Source organism: Wolffia australiana, chromosome 3, assembly GCF_029677425.1.
Source record: "Wolffia australiana isolate 7733 chromosome 3, ASM2967742v1".
Taxonomy (NCBI): Eukaryota; Viridiplantae; Streptophyta; class Magnoliopsida; order Alismatales; family Araceae; genus Wolffia; species Wolffia australiana.
The window spans coordinates 20,559,825-20,575,510 of record NC_135837.1 but is presented as its reverse complement, the minus strand read 5'-3'; the positions used below and the strand labels follow the sequence as shown (position 1 = coordinate 20,575,510).

Sequence of the window (15,686 nt, the reverse complement as noted above, 5' to 3'; positions counted from 1 at the left end):
ATCACGATTGGGTGTTACCACCCATGATGCATGCTGTGTTCAAGCTTAAGGATTCAATCCCCTTCTCTGAGTCGCAGTACAGGAACATCTCCTCATGATTAGCACGTAGGGGTTATGCAAGAATGCCGCCTACTTTGTGACCTTAGATCAGGTCAAAGAGTTGTCACCAATCGGACCGAGAGTTTAAAAGAGGAGGAACAAAAGGATCTTACGGAGTTTTACTCTCCGTTATCTTGTTCTTTGATTGATTTTAAACAACAGTGAGAAAGATTAAATTCCTAATCGGCAAAATTGGGTTTTCTACGTCAGAACTATTCAAAGAAGCTCCCTCGCCAATATGGGACCACTCCCCCCATCTTTTTGATGATGATTAGTTGGAGACTCACCTTTGCGTCACCAGAAGTTAATCATCGGCGATGAGGATAGCGACAAGGGGTAAGAGAGGCCATCTTTCCCCACAACTGTTTTATTTGTGTATTGAAGGGTTCAACGACTATGATTAAATCATCTCTCTCGACCCTCTTAAGTTCTGGTCGTCCTCTCCTAATCAGCATGTCCGCGTCAGCTCTGATCTCCAATTAATAATTCATCATTGGTCTACGTGTGCACCGGTCGCTGATTTGTCACCTTTAAGTGAGTGAGAGAGATATTTAAGTACATAATTTGAATTTGACCATTTCATCTTCATCAAGAAGATCAACAATCAAGATGAAAACGTTGACTATAAGAAATGCCCATTCCAATATGGGCTTTGCGTTGGGTCAATGAAAGGCCAGATTGGCCTTTTCTGTGGCCTATTCTCGCAATGGCCTGTGGGCCTCATGAAAACCTGTTATATCTATCAGGCCTCAACCCAAACCATTATGAAAGCTCTAGTGATCAATCCCATATCAAATTAATTAAAGTCCATCAATGGTACAGAAGTTTCAAATTCTTATAACATTTGAACTTAAAAGAAAGAACTTCTCGCGACTGTGTGCATGGGAACTGATCTTGTATACCTTTTGTGGTTCATGGTTCATGTGTATCGTGTAGGTCTATCACCTCTGGCTATAATTATGGCCCTTAGCAATCGGGCTGCGACTGTGCGTGTAGTGTTTCTCTTCTACAAGGCTACGGTTGCAGCAAGCGAGGTGGTAGCTCCTTGGAGGCCACAACATTTCTTTCTCATTTTTCTTTCTATTTAACAATCATCGTTTTATACTAATCATGTTTAGATCATATTCATTGTCATAATCATGATTAATTCATAAAAAATAGGAAAGCTTACATGATATGTGAATTGATGCATGGAAGGAATTTACTCACCTTGTATCAAGAAATATGTATACTACTTCAATCATCTAAACAACATATATCCTTCGAAGTGATAAGCTGCATGCATGAATTTGAATGCGTCAACAATGCAGGAATGTTACTACATGATGAAAGAAAGTCTGCCCTATGTATACAAATGTTATTATGATTATTCCTGAGTTTATTGTATCAGTAGTCACCTTCTTGGCTGCTAGACAACCATCAGGATGTGGATAAATTTTTTATGCTATATGCTCATTTGAATACAGCTTTAATGCTCCTGCACATAGGCTTGGCGCATTTCCGCATGTAGGAGTTACACTTCTATGGGACAACCAAGTGCATATTCCTCTTCATCAACCATATAATATCCTTTTATATGGTCAAACAAAGTGAAAAACTACCTGCGGCAGGACACTGAGGAACAAGCACTCCTTTCTTCTCACTTTAAGCTTTAATAGAACCATTACACTGTAATATCACAACCAACATGAATTGGGTCAATAAATCTGCGGAGAGAGAGATATACAGAGAACATCAAGAAAGATAAAGACCTAGAGAGAGAGAGGACGAGGGAGAGGGAAAGAATGAGAGAGAAGAACGCGAGAGATGGAGAGAGAAAGAAAGACGGAGAGAGAGAAGAGAAAGAGGAGGGAAAGAATGAGAGAGGAGAGAGAGAAAAGAGAGATAATGAGACAGAAAGATAGAGAAAGAGAGAGAATAAGACAGAACAGAGATAAAGAGTGAGAAACATGCGATAATGAGACAAGAGAGGGAGAATGAAACAGGAGACACATACAGAGAGACAAGAGAGGGAGAATGAAACAGGAGACACATACAGAGAGACAAGAGAGGGAGAATGAAACAGGAGACACATACAGAGAGACAAGAGAGGGAGAATGAAACAGGAGGCACATACAGAGAGTCAAGAGAGGGAGAATGAAACAGGAGACACATACAGAGAGATAACGAGAGAGAATGAGACAAGAGAGGGAGAATGAAACAGGAGACACATACAGAGAGATAACGAGAGAGAATGAGACAAGAGAGGGAGAATGAAACAGGAGACACAAACACAGAGAGAGAGAGAGAGAGAGTGAGAGAGTGAGAGAGTGAGAGAGAGAGAGAGAGAGAGAGAGAGAGAGAGAGAGAGAGAGAGAGAGAGAGAGAGAGAGAGAGAGAGAGAGAGAGAGAGAGAGAGAGAGAGAGAGAGAGAGAGAGAGAGAGAGAGAGAGAGAGAGAGAGAGAGAGAGAGAGAGAGAGAGAGAGAGAGAGAGAGATTGAGTACCGTGAAGCCAGGAAGAGAGCATGGGTCGATACATGGTCCATCATCCGTTATCTCTTCACACTGTTGAGTCTGTGACGAGAGAACCCGGGCTGGATCACATGATCATTGAAGAAGATGAGGATCCATGACGACCAACAACCCCAAACATGAACAAGCAGTCTGCTTCGCAAATAAAAACTGCCCACACAAATTAAAATTTTCACTCTTCAGACTCACCTGGAGCAACAACGACGGCGTTGCCTCAACAGCTCCGACGTGGGCCTTCGTCTTCCTAGCGTTCACAGATACAACAGACGGACTACCAGCGGCTGCGATATCCCAAAAGCTCCGCTTCTTCACCGACGGCGACACGAATCGGTGACTCGGGCTCTTCAACTCGGCCGCAACGGGTCTCTCCACCTTACGCAAACTCGCACGTGTGACCACTCTCCTCGCAGATGTGAGCTCGTCCTTCTGCTTCATCTTCCTCAACCTCTCAACCTCCGCTTCAAGAGTTCTCACTCTCTGCTGAAGCTCCTCAACGGCTCTCTTCTTCGACTCCGGCGTGCATAAGCAGCCAGCTACCAGTGAGCGTTTTTCTCTCTGCTTCTCCTTTGCCAGCTGCTGCCTAAGATCGTTGTTCTCCTTCTGCAGCTCCAAAACCAGCTTCGCCTGGTCCATCTCCGTCTCCCTCGCCGCCGCCACTTCCTCTTCCATCACCTGTTCAAAGTCGCAATCTCTGTATCAGCTAAAGCTTTTAGCACAGAGGTAAGTTTTAGATTCAAGCATGCATTTCAGTGTGTTGCTTCTGGGATTTGAACCTGGCACCAGGGTTTAATACTATTTAAGAAGCTATAGCTTTTGGCACAGTGGTAGTCACTTAACTTGTAGTAAGGGTTCTGTGACGTCAGTCGTCATCCCTCTCATCACTTGTCACTATGACAGAAACATGATGGATGATGCGACGGTGACGGCTTTCAGGGTTGGTGATGCTGACACAATACGGCCATCACGGATGATGGTTGTGACGTTATTTCTAAAACATTTAAAAAATGTTTGCAAGATCTTGGCGTTGTGGTTGATGAGATTGAGCGGACAAGCCATAAACAGGGAGAGAGAGAGAGTTTGTGGGAGAGAGATATAGAAAGAGATAGAGTTAGAGAGAGAGAGAACGACAGAGTGAGGTAGAGAGACCAACAGAGAGAGAGGGAGGCGCATAGGGAAAGAGAAAGCCAGGTAGAGAGAGAGAAGGGAAAATGGTTTTCTGAAAAGGGTTTTCAAAGAGTTTAAAAAGGGTTTTCTCACGTCACCAGTGACGGTGACGCCATCACTGTGACGTGGACGTGACGTGGACGTTCCCTACTTGTAGGCAAAACTGGGTCTGCAGGCAAGCTATACCCTTTGGCAGAGTAGGTAAGAGTTTACCAACGGTGCTAAAGGTTATAGTCTGATAGCAAAAACGCTACTTTTCATATTTAAACAATTATCGGACCTTGGTCTTGATCTGCTTCGCGCGGTCGGCCCAATGAAGCGTGTTCTGAGTCTCGCCGAAGGCGAGATTACTCGGGCTGATGTTGGCGATCATGACTGTGTTGCAGGCGCCGCCAAGCGAGTCTTTGAGCAACTGTGTAAGCTTGGAGTTGCGATAAGGTATGTGTTTCTTCCCTTCCACTAAGGCGTTGATGCAGCTGCTCAACGCAAGAAGCGATCGGTTGATGTTCGCGCCTTCGAGAGATCTGAGACTTCTTTGATCGGTTGCGAGAGCACGCTCCGATCCGGCGAGATCGATCAGAGAGAGCTTCCCTGATCCGACGGCTATCCCGCCGTTCACGAGCTTCTCCTTGAACTCGGCCACGACTTGAAGAATTGCGTGGGATCGGGAGGAGGTCTCGTTTGCTCTCGTCGGCTCCGTGGTTCTGTTCCGGTTTCCTTGTTGCAGCAAGGCCATCACCTGCATGAATCCGACGGCTCAGATCTTGTTTTACGGACGGAGAAAAAGACTGATTCTGATCGGACGGCGGTGCGGGGTTCTCACTTCGTCAGTGGAGTAGGCTCTGTACTGGGTCAGTCCCGCAGCGATTATCCCCTGGCCAGAGGTCGAAGACGATGGAGATCATTGGCGGGGAAGGAAGACTCGATCGGTCGACCCAGGTAAGAAATCTCGAAGAAATTTGTTTTTTTCAAACAATCTAGATGAAAAATGTCTTTTTTTTTTAACAATGTCGATGAAGATTATTCTCGAAATCGGAATTGGGTTCGATCGAAAGAGCGAAGTGCGAACCTGCTTGTCTTCTCGGAGGACGAGAGGTCGGCCGGGGGAGAGGAGATCGCGAACAGTCTCGTTGTAGACCTCCAAATACGAGAGATGAACGACGTGATTGCCGTCGCTGCTCCGCTGCCGGATCTTCCAAAACAGCTCTTTAATGGCGAGAACCATCACTCCGGGGTTCTCCGTCGTGCCCAGCATCGTGTACGTCTTCCCCGCCCCTGTCGCGCCATAGCAGAACACCGACCCGTTCCTCCCTTGCAGAACTCCATCCACCAGCTCCGCCGCCCTTCAATTCCGATCCCAATCCCGAAAACCCAAAGAAATTCAAGAATTTGGGGAAGTACAAGAACCCTAGAAGATCGGCGGCTTACGTGGTGGCGTAGACCTCTTGCTGGGAGGTAGATTCCGGGAAGGAAGCGTCGAAGCTGAAATGCCGGCCTCGGAGTCGCTTCAGACGGAGGTAATCGGCGTCGGATGCGAACTCCGTGAGGTAAATTTCTTGCCGATTGACGATCTTCACGCAGCTTCGGGAGCCTGCTTCCTTCTCCTTCCTCGCCATCGGCCTCAGCCTGACGTACACCATTATCCGGCTTCCAGGGAGCTCGGAGATTGCGTCCAGGCCAGCGCTCGTCCTCCTCGGCCTCAAAACCCTAGGCTCCGACTGCGGGAGCTCCTTCCTCGGGCAGGACATCGTAAATCGAAATTCTTCCACATTTTCCTTGGATCCGAGCGGATCGTGATGCTTCTTCTTGATTATCAGATCACTGTCCTCTTCGCCATCGCATCTAGCTCTCTTCTTCTCGTCTGATTCTGCGAGGTTGTGCGATCGGGAAGAGAGGCTCCTGACGCTGGCGAGCTGGTGTTGGTGCTGCTCGTAGAACTGCGTCAGCGCCTTCATCTTCTCCTTCAGATCGTGGTGCGGATTGCGCATCAGGGAAGAAGGATGGGGCCGACGAGTAGATTCATCGCGGCCGCCGGAGATCTGCGATCGGGTGGCGACCGGCATCGGTGGAAGATCGGCAGTAATCGGGAGATTTCAGAAGGGTTTTGGAAAGGGTTTTGAAAAAGGATGAACAGCGAGGGAGATTTGGGAAGACGAAGACGGACCAGATCTGCGATGGAAGAGTAGGTAGAATCCTAGCCGTCCAAATGAACGCGGACGTCTAGATTATGGGGAGGAAGTATCATTTGAAATTTATGGGCCAACGGTCGGGTACCTTATTCGTGCCCCTAACGGTCGAGTTTTCGTGTTTTCGAAATATATTTCTGAGTGGGGCCTATTTTCTACCTACCAGCATTTTGGCCCAATAACTATGAGACATCATTATGGACATTTAGATATAAAGTATGCTCGTAGGAAAATATTTGAGGGGATGAGTTCTGTAATTAAAAACTATAGCATACTTTGTGTATGAAGTAGGTTATGGGAAACTATCTTATAAGTTTTCATACTATGATGCCTATAGAATGATGTATGAGAGAAATAGAGAGACAAATTTATATTGGTTTGGGGAAATAGGAGAGTCCAATTCCTATCCTGGATACTGCCTTTTCTCCGAGCCTTGGTCACTTTATAGCCCTATGAACAGTCAAAGGCACTAGCCTTTTTGCCTAGTGAATGAAGGCAACACACAACGAATGAAAAATTTAATTAACCTTCTTTTACGACGAGATAAATCACCTTCTAGCTTTGTCTCCTAGGCGTACTTGACAGAAAAAAATATATTGTTATCTTTTAGGCATCAACAATTTAATGGAGAAATAGATTTTCAAAAGTTTTTGTTTTCATTTAACGGAACACGATCACATGCATACATGAAATAGTATCCTTATACTCATATATGAAAGCAATATTTAGTGTCTTCTTAGTCACTCTAGATAATATAACTAGTGATAAGATCAATACTCACTGACATCTTCATTTGTTTTAGTGTCTATGATATTTGTTTCTGCTCTGTACACTATTATTTGACTCAACTATGTACATATTTTAAAATAGATTAGATCATCAACTGATTATATAAAAAACTGATATTTTATTACCTAATTTACCTATTGTAATGGTTTAGATTTCACATCAAAGTATCAAACTTTTAGCCCTTATTCCTATTCCTTAAATAAATATATTTGTGGCTCATCCATGAGCACTTTAAGACCATAAAACTGAAACTTTAAGATCATAAAAAACTAATCAAGGCATTGTTATATTTTATTATTTTTAAATATATCTCCTGCATAAAGTTATATTTATTTATACAGTTAACTATATACTTCTTTTTTATTGTTGTTTTGATTCAGACTTAACCAACAGTATTTGAAAATTTTCCACTAAAATATTGTATAATTAATATAGGGTGAGGGGTCCTTCCACAGAGAGGCAGGAAATTAATTTCAGATTTTTCTCAAGCTTGGAAACAAGAAAATGTTTTTAAAACTGACAAGTAAAATTTATGAGATTTTTAGTTAACTTATATAATTTACTATGATTTAAATTAAAGCAGAAATACAAACAAAAACACTAAAAATATTTTACACTAATTTTCCTATTTTTATTAGAAATAAAAATCTAAAATAAATATTTTTATATTTTTATGGAATTTAATTACACTAAAAACCACTAGAAATATTAAAAACGAGAGTTATAAATTTTTTGAAATTTTTTAGATGTTAAAATAACTCAAAATTGATTATATGAATTTTTGGGATTTTCCCTAATTTTCTGGTATTTATAAGTGCATAAAATATTTTTTCCTAGTATTTTTTGATTTTACTGATTTTATAATAATTTTTAAATGCTAAAAACAGAGAATTTACTAGATACGAAGATCACTAGTGTAGCAACGGCGGCAACAGCGGCAGAGCGACGGGGGCGGCAGTGGCGGGAGCAGAACGGTGGCAGCAGCTGAGCAGCGGTGGTGGCCGCGGAATGGTGGCGATGGCAACAAAGGGGGGGGGTGGTGCTGGTGACAGCAGAACGGTGGTGGCAGCTGAGCGGCGGTAGTGGCAGCGGAATGGTGGCGGTGACTGAGCAGCAGTGACGGCAGTGGAATGGTGCTGGGGGGTGAGCAGCGGCGGCGACGGCGGAGCGTCAGCGAGCAGGAGAGCGGTAGCGATGGCGGCATACCAGATGGGCTAGAGAGTTTGAGAGGAAATTTCAAGGTGCAAATGAAGGAGAACTTTTACGAAATTTTGGGGGGATGAACAAGGGACAAGGGTGAAGCTCAAGAGGGATAATGAAAAAATTCTAGAGAGAATTGGCCGTAATGAGGAGATAGAGATATAAAATAGAGAGAGAGTGTAGAAAGAGTTTGAGATAGAATTTGAAGGTGCAAATGCTAAAAAAATTTTATGAAATTTTAGAGTAAATAGGGACATGGAGGAAGGATTAGAGAGAGAAATAACAAATTCTATAGAGAGAAAGTAGGGAAAATGAATATTTAGAGTGAGAAAATGATGGATTTTAAGGGTAAATGGATGGAAAATGATGGGGAAAATGTATATCTTTTTTCCTAAAACCTCATTGAAATTTTACCGAGCCCTCAATGCTTCCTCTCAAGTCTTTATCCTTATATTTCACCAGGATCAGGCATTTTTCAATGCAAACAAGAGATGGGATTAAGGGAAAACTTCAATAAAGTTACATTAAGCAGGTTGAACAACCTTGATTTTGAAATGTGCCTTGTCCTCTTCGCCCGCCACTTGCTAGAGCACGTCCATAATGAATGGAAATTAGGGAGAAAAATATTATTTATTCATTTGAAGAATTACTAAAATAACCATTTGGATATTTTCTATTTTATTTTCTTGCCATTTTTGCCTCTTTTTCTCCATGGTTTGAGGGCTTCCCCATGTGATCTTCAACTTCTTCCTTTGGAAGGCTTTTGAGATCCCAATGGGCAGGCCAGGGCATGGCCCATCTCCTTCATATTTCTCTTTTGAAGGCCCACAACACCCTTTTCTCCTTTCAAGCCCCCTTTGATAATCACTAAACTCTAAAAAATCCTCCAACTCTTTAAGAATTACCATCTTTTCATTCGTGTAAATTTCTGTACGTGTGAAACTATACAATAATCATCAGTAATAAAATTACTTGACTTCAAATAAGTCAATGAGTTTAGTAAAATATAACCATAATGTGCAAAAATTAGAATGTATAGCTAGTGCATAAATGTTTAGTTAATCCATGTGATAACATGATAAATTCTAAATTAATAATACCAAATTCATCCAAACTATATGGAAATATACATGCATTTACCATGTTATCAAATATCCATATTGTGCAGGGTTTGACATGGAGCCAAATAAATAGTCTGGATATATGTGACATAGTCCATTTAATGCATTCCTCGAATTATAAATGAAGTTGGGGTTAGAGGCCATATGAACCCAATCTCTACAATTGAAGATGCCATCTCAAATGAGATAAACTGCAAGGATGTCCCTTGAGCACCCCATCAAATTTTCCTTGACAACTTCAACATGATATCATTTATTATCTTTTGCCCCGGATGATAGATATTATTTGGCTGTCAAGCCAATCACACCACCATGCATATTTAAGTTCATTGAATAAAATATTTGCAGTCATTAATATTCCGTGTGATGTTTAGAATGAAGTCCATGAATTAGTGAATCATGATGAGATCATAATACAATGATCACTAGTCTTTAAACATGCATTCTAAATATTCCTATTCGATGGATAGTTGAGACTTACATCAAATTATTTGGATAGAATAACACTAGCTTATCATACTTATGTGATAAGTATAGCTGATCATGTGGCTATTAGTGTGGCAACACTAAGGACATGTAGTGGGTTTTCTTTGGAGAAAGAGTTCACTAAATTGACCCCTATGAATCCCTAAATAGTATTATACCTAAACGTCAACCAAGTCGATTCATGTCACGGTTGTATAAGTGATCCACTAACCTGGGCCACCAAGGACATCTTGTGAATGGAATACTACATTTTGAGTATGACTTATGAGCCTTCAATCATGGGATTTAAATAAGTCATAGCTCGGTTGTAGTAAGAAGCTCACAGAGATGATTGAGTGGTCAAGACAGGATCATCTGCCCTCGCTATAAGAGGAGATTGACCCAAGGAAGACGATGTAGAAAATCCCTGGCCACGATAGTGAGGGTCCACTGATCCCCGTTACACAACATTACTAATTGAATGACATTTTAGGGTTTGACGATAAACCATACCCTAAGTCATTCAAGAGTCTCGCGTGGATGATGAATTATAAATATATAGTAACTGATGACTGTAAAGGTTCCATGAGAGAGTTCAACAGTACTCGGTATCTTTTAGGGCATGAGGTGTAGTTTGGCACCCCACGGGTTAGAAACTTGACCTATCGTTTGGGTTAAATCGATCCTTAGTTAATTAATCTATATGTTGATATAGTTAATTAATAAGGTTGGCCAATAGTTGTTATTGGGCCACTAAAGGTATTAAATAGAGTGATACATGCGCCTAGAGGGTCAGACGCATAAGGTCATAAGCGCATTGGTAGATATATTTTACTCTATACTGTTTTTGAGAAAAACTTGAGTAAAGTATAAATAGGGAAGGGGCATTCATTTTAAGCATCCAGAGCAGCCAGATTTGAGAGCCTCACTTTCTCCGCTCTGTACGCCACTCAACCAAGGAGAGTGTATTCATGGTGATAAGATCCTCAAGATTTTAAAGAAGAGTAGAAGAAGACGAGGTGGAGATCCATGCGCCAAGTGATCGTGTGGATACTTCTAGAGGCCGGACACGTGAAAAAATTTAGAACGATCTCAGAGTGGCAAAGTCAAGGGTAGAACAAGTTCCCTACAAGGTACATTTGATGTATGCTTTAAAAGATCGATTATGAATCAATTAATATGCTTTCACATCCATGGAATCATGTTTTTCATGGATGAACCAAGGCACAAAACTAAGCATTGGGCACATATCACGCGTTACCACTGACATGCCATATAGAGACTACGAAACCAACGATTCTTATTTAGCTCAAAGTATTGTATTGAATGCACCTTTTCTATATGAACTACATGAATTTAATGCATCCAATGCAATGACTTTGACTGATCCGAAGTAGACTGCCTAGGTAGAACGCGTATCAATTTAACTAGTTGATTTGGTAGAACCAATTGGTTTACTCGATCTACCTTGATTAGATCAAATCAAACTACTCCATCATTTGTTTATCGATCAAGTTGATCTATAGGCGATTGACCTAGTAGATTAATGTGGGGTGGATCAGATCAAACAGATCTGTGGGGGTCAGATCAATCAGACTAACTAAGCTACGATCGCTTTAGTTGATAAGGATCTGAAGGTCTTGGTTAGGGCTGATTTGTCTGGTGTTGTCACCAACGTCACCATACTTTTGAGTAGTGCTGACCTGACTATCAGCTTCTTTCCCACGGTAACCATGACTAATGAGGGCATCATAGCCATGAGCAAGGATAGAGTTGATCCTACCCCTATCTATCTTGTACCACTAGCCAAAGTTGTAACTCCCATCATTATCCACACGTGAGATATACCCTTGTATACTAGTACCGCTCATCAAATTGAGCCTCCCACGATGTATTAGGCCGGGAGAGTCATTAGAGTACCAAGACCTATACTGTTGGGACCCTAGAGGACTACAATTCATCCTAAAATGGGGCTGTACTGAATCCGATAGACTTTGACTTGTCTGGTTCTCCAAGCAGAAGTTTGCATTCGTTACAACACTTATAGATTACACCTTGGTAGGGAGATTTTCTAGTAAGCGTCTTCCTATAAATGACATCATGAAGATGTATTTGGCACCTGGTAATTTTAGTGGACCTATGGTCATTGGCGGATGCAACTAGTGTAGCATTTTTTATCATATTTCATCTCAAGGAGGATTATGCATACTTACTGTTATACAATGGAGACAATGATAAGCCCCATTTTGGGGGGTTTTATGTTGTTGTTTCAATTTAGACTTAGCCAAAAATATTTATGCAATTTCAACTTAAATACTCTATTTTAATACAGGGCAAATAAGGGGTTGATCCATAGAGAGGCACAAATTTCATTTTGGAATGTTTCTTAAGCTATGAAATGAAAGAAATGGGTTTAATTGTGAGAAATATAACTTCTAGAATTTTTTTCTGTCTTTTTGGCTAATTTCTATAATTCTATAGAATTTAAATTGAAGTAGAAAAACACTAAAATAGTTTATACTGATTTTACTAATTTTAATTATTACCAGGAATAGAAAATACATATATGAAGATTTGTCTGAAATTAAATTCACACCAATAAGAAGTAAAAATAATTAAAATGATATTTAGAGATTGTTTTGGAATTATTTTTAAATTTTGTTACAAATAGAAATTGACTATATTACTTACTTATAGAGTAATTTTATTGATTTTATTATGATTTTTAAAATGAAAAAAAAATTCAATTTTCCGGGGTCGATTCAGTCGAGTTGGGACGGGTTCGATAGTCCAAGAGCTCTCAGACATACCGTCGTCGAACGTCGTCGTTGATGTCATCTGATGGATAATTCCCTTCGGAATGTAACTACGAGATAATATGATGTGCCTACGTGGTTGTACTTGCAGGCTCTGACTCGTTGGAGAGTGCCGAACTCCGTGCTCTTAAGGGGTTGCCGGGTGACGATGACGGTGACCTGTCAAACCTCGTTGGAGGGACGATGACATCTATGGCGCCGGATGGAATCAATCCGTAGGGGCTTGCAAGTAACGGACGAGCTCAACCTGTACCAATAAGACACTCAATTCTCGTAGTTTTCTCTCACTTCCTCTCTCACCTATCTAGTCCATGTGAGGTGGAGACAATTGAAGATATGCTACAAGGAATAATATAACGAGCGGGCAGGAGGATGACGTACCTCATCGGCGAGCGGCTCGTCGTGCAGAATCTTCATCAATTGCAGCAGCCGGTGTGGGTTTGCGGTAGAGAGGAGCCGGAGAGAGTCGGCGTGGCTCAACTGGTGAGAGGGTGCAGGAGCGGTTAGACGGAATTCGGAGATGCAGACTCGTGGGGAGTGATGCGGTGGGCAGCTCAACCGAATAGTTGGGGCCTAGCGAGCGCGTCTCCTGTTGAGAGAAGGCGTGTGTAGATGCAGGCAGTGATGAGAAACGAGGGCAGTCGCTGAGGGGTCAGCCGGCGCAGACTGCACGGATGCCCCCTCAGCCACCACAGAATATGACCGTGAATCAGCACGGCTGGTGGCGGTGCTCAACTATGGAGTCAACACGAACGGCTATGCATTGACTTCTAACCCGACGTCCAAGGCGAGAGGGACGGTTCAACGCCAAACTTGCCACCCTCCCGTCGGTTGGGGGGGGGATCCAATATGGTGATTCACCAATAATCGGAACGGTGTTTTGGAAACACTATCCCGATTGTTGGCGCAGGCAGCGGGTCACCAAATGGTGCATCGATTGGGTGAGAAGCGGGGGATGGGGAGGGGATCATCCGTTGCAGCTAATTTTGTTGACTCGTCTATCGGACAGGTCACAGATTCTCGGTCAAGTCCTTGTGGCACTCAAGGTGTGCGACAACACTGCATTGGAGAGATTCTGAGGCGTCGGTAGACTGATCTGGCCCACATTGTTCCTTGCCACTCAGCGGAGGGGTGTGAGCCAGTTGTTGGTGGCGTAATGCTTCTTCCTAAAGGCGAACAATGGAGTATCCACTCCTGCACGATCGTGAGTCCCGGAGTTGGGTGGTGATGTGGCAAGTGTGGAGAGAAGGGGCCAATCCCAATTCCCAATTCCCAATAAGGAATTGCGATCCCGATCCTATTCTTTGAACAGAAATGCCAGTTCCAATTCCCAATTGTCCTCCCCCTTTCTTCTCCTATGCTCTCCCTCTTCCCTATTCTCCTTCTTCCTCCTGTTTTTGGGGTGAGACCAGGTGGCGAGAGAAAAACACGTCCGAAAATTATTACCCGGGCTGCCTTCTCCTAGGGCACCACTCTTCTCTTAGAAAGGGGAATTAAGGGCCCTAGGAGATCCATCAAGGGGGGGGTATGGTCCATTAAGGGGGCCCTTTTATAAGGGGCCCCTGTTTACAACCAAAACACAGACAAAACAATATAAAAAGAAACATAAAATGACTGACGCAAACGCATGACGGACACTTGACGACTCAAAAACAATGACTAGACGAGACCGAAAGAAACATAAACGCGATAAAGATACGAGCGGAGTGGCACCTTGACATGCCGATTGGGCAGAATGCTATCCGGCGGGCCGTCGTTGGTGAGAAGGATGGCGCTGAAGTCGTCTCCGAGGGTGCAAGCTGGCGTGCTCCATCAGGGACTAGGGTTCAGCCACACCATTTCACAACAACGATAGGAAGGTGGGCTTCAAAGTGTAAATAAATGATTTTTTGTGATTTTCAAAATAAACGAAGTGGAGAAAGATGGAGGGTTTGGAAATAGAAGAGCAAATACCTTAGAGACAGAAAATGACAGGTCTTGAGAAAGAAAATTATCAAATGGAAGAAATAGAGAGAGAAAAAGAAGAAATAGTGTAGGAGGAGTTTGTGATGCAGGATGATAGGTGATGTGGGATGATGGGACTGACCAGGTAGGGCAGGCTAGCTTGACTAGGGTAGGATAAATCAGACCACAATGCATACGATCAAATTTTAAGATTTAAATCTGGTGTAAATAGTGATGGTGTAGCCCCTTTCCTCGATTGAGGGTGGGAGTACTGTCTTTCAACCTCCATGGTTAAGAAAGCAAAAATTTCAATAAATCGAATGGTCGATCACGAGAAGATTCAAAAATGCCTAATCAACTAATCACGGGAAGATTCAAAAGCCTGATTAACTAATCCGACGGCGGTGGAAAAATAATTGAGGAACACTTGAGGAAGAACAATGACACCAAAGAGGGTAAAATTACCTCGACACAAGAGCAGTGCGTCGTGGCGATGTTGGTAATTCTTGAAGCGTCATTGGCAGGGGCGAGTGACGTGTGCTTCGGCAGGGTGTCGCGGATCCAATTGCAGAATGAGGATCTGAAGCCCCTAGATACTGAATGTGGAGGCCGCTTGGGTGGGCGGCCGCTTGGGCAGGCATCTGCGTGGGCGGGCGTATGTGTGGGCGGGCGATTGTGTGGGTGGGCGATCGCGTGGGCGGGCATCAGTATGGGTGGGTGTCCGCGTGGGCGGGCGTTCGCGTGGGCATGCGTTCATGTGGGCGAGCGGCCGTGTGGACGGGCAGTTGTGTGGAGGGGTGTTCGCGTGGGCGGGCGGCCGCGTGGGCAGATGACTATGTGGGCGAACGGTCGTGCATGCGGTCAACGTTGGCTAGCAGTTGTGTATGTGGCGGTGTAGGCTGGCAGGTGTGCGTGCAACTGACGGGGTTGAACCTGCACGCAGCAGGCGTAGGCGGTTGCGAGTGCATGTAGGGCAGGAGGATAGGTGGCCTTCTCTCAATGGGGGTGACAGCGGCAAGAGGCAGCGGCGACGGTTGGGAGGCGAGGTGGCTAGGGCAAACTTCCCTTTGGAAGAAGAAACTTAGCGGACCAGCGTTTCTACTCCTCTGCCGAGCTTATCCTTCGAATAACGTTACCAAACCAAACGATGTTGGCAACGTGTCGATGTGTCATGTCAAAGGGCGGTTTTGAAGTTGGTGTTGGGTATGTGTCATGACGCGGGACGTCTCATGTGAAAGTGGAGGCACGTCTTGTACTGGTGTATTGCCGTGGTCGACATCAGTTTGGAGTGGGATTTGATGGTGAAGTTGATAGGAATTTTTTATGAAATTTGGGGGAACAAACTGGAATTATGGACCAAGGTCTAGCGAGAAAAACATACTATTTTATA

At 43.4% G+C, this 15,686-nt stretch overlaps 1 protein-coding gene across 3 annotated transcripts; it reads right to left on the bottom strand.

The window, feature by feature from the left end:
• Positions 1-982: 982 nt before the first annotated feature.
• On the bottom strand, positions 983-5,975 carry LOC144701268 (ATP binding microtubule motor family protein). Of its 3 annotated transcripts, XR_013580975.1 has the most exons (8): positions 5,204-5,975; positions 4,845-5,118; positions 4,599-4,649; positions 4,056-4,514; positions 2,801-3,283; positions 2,585-2,673; positions 1,701-1,767; positions 983-1,374 (listed from the first exon to the last, which is right to left on the bottom strand). XR_013580975.1 is itself a non-coding variant. In XM_078573034.1 (7 exons), exons 1-6 carry the CDS (start codon positions 5,836-5,838, stop codon positions 2,632-2,634), a joined length of 1,944 nt encoding a protein of 647 aa, XP_078429160.1. In that variant the 5' UTR covers positions 5,839-5,975; the 3' UTR covers positions 1,391-1,767; positions 2,585-2,631. The 3 variants fall into 3 exon arrangements, 2 of the variants coding, with proteins under 2 accessions (XP_078429160.1, XP_078429161.1); XM_078573034.1 differs by lacking the exon at positions 983-1,374 and having other exon boundaries at positions 1,391-1,767; XM_078573035.1 differs by lacking the exon at positions 983-1,374 and having other exon boundaries at positions 1,750-2,673.
• Positions 5,976-15,686: the final 9,711 nt, after the last annotated feature.

Bases quoted from the DNA above. Each gene is read 5' to 3' on its own strand.
- LOC144701268 (XM_078573034.1), bottom strand. From the start codon at position 5,838: ATGCCGGTCGCCACCCGATCGCAGATCTCCGGCGGCCGCGATGAATCT. The intron at 4,515-4,598 runs GTGAGAACCCCG...GGATTCATGCAG, and splicing joins GAGCCTACTCCACTGACGAA to GTGATGGCCTTGCTGCAACA. The intron at 3,284-4,055 runs GTCCGATAATTG...GACTTTGAACAG, and splicing joins CGAAGCAGATCAAGACCAAG to GTGATGGAAGAGGAAGTGGC.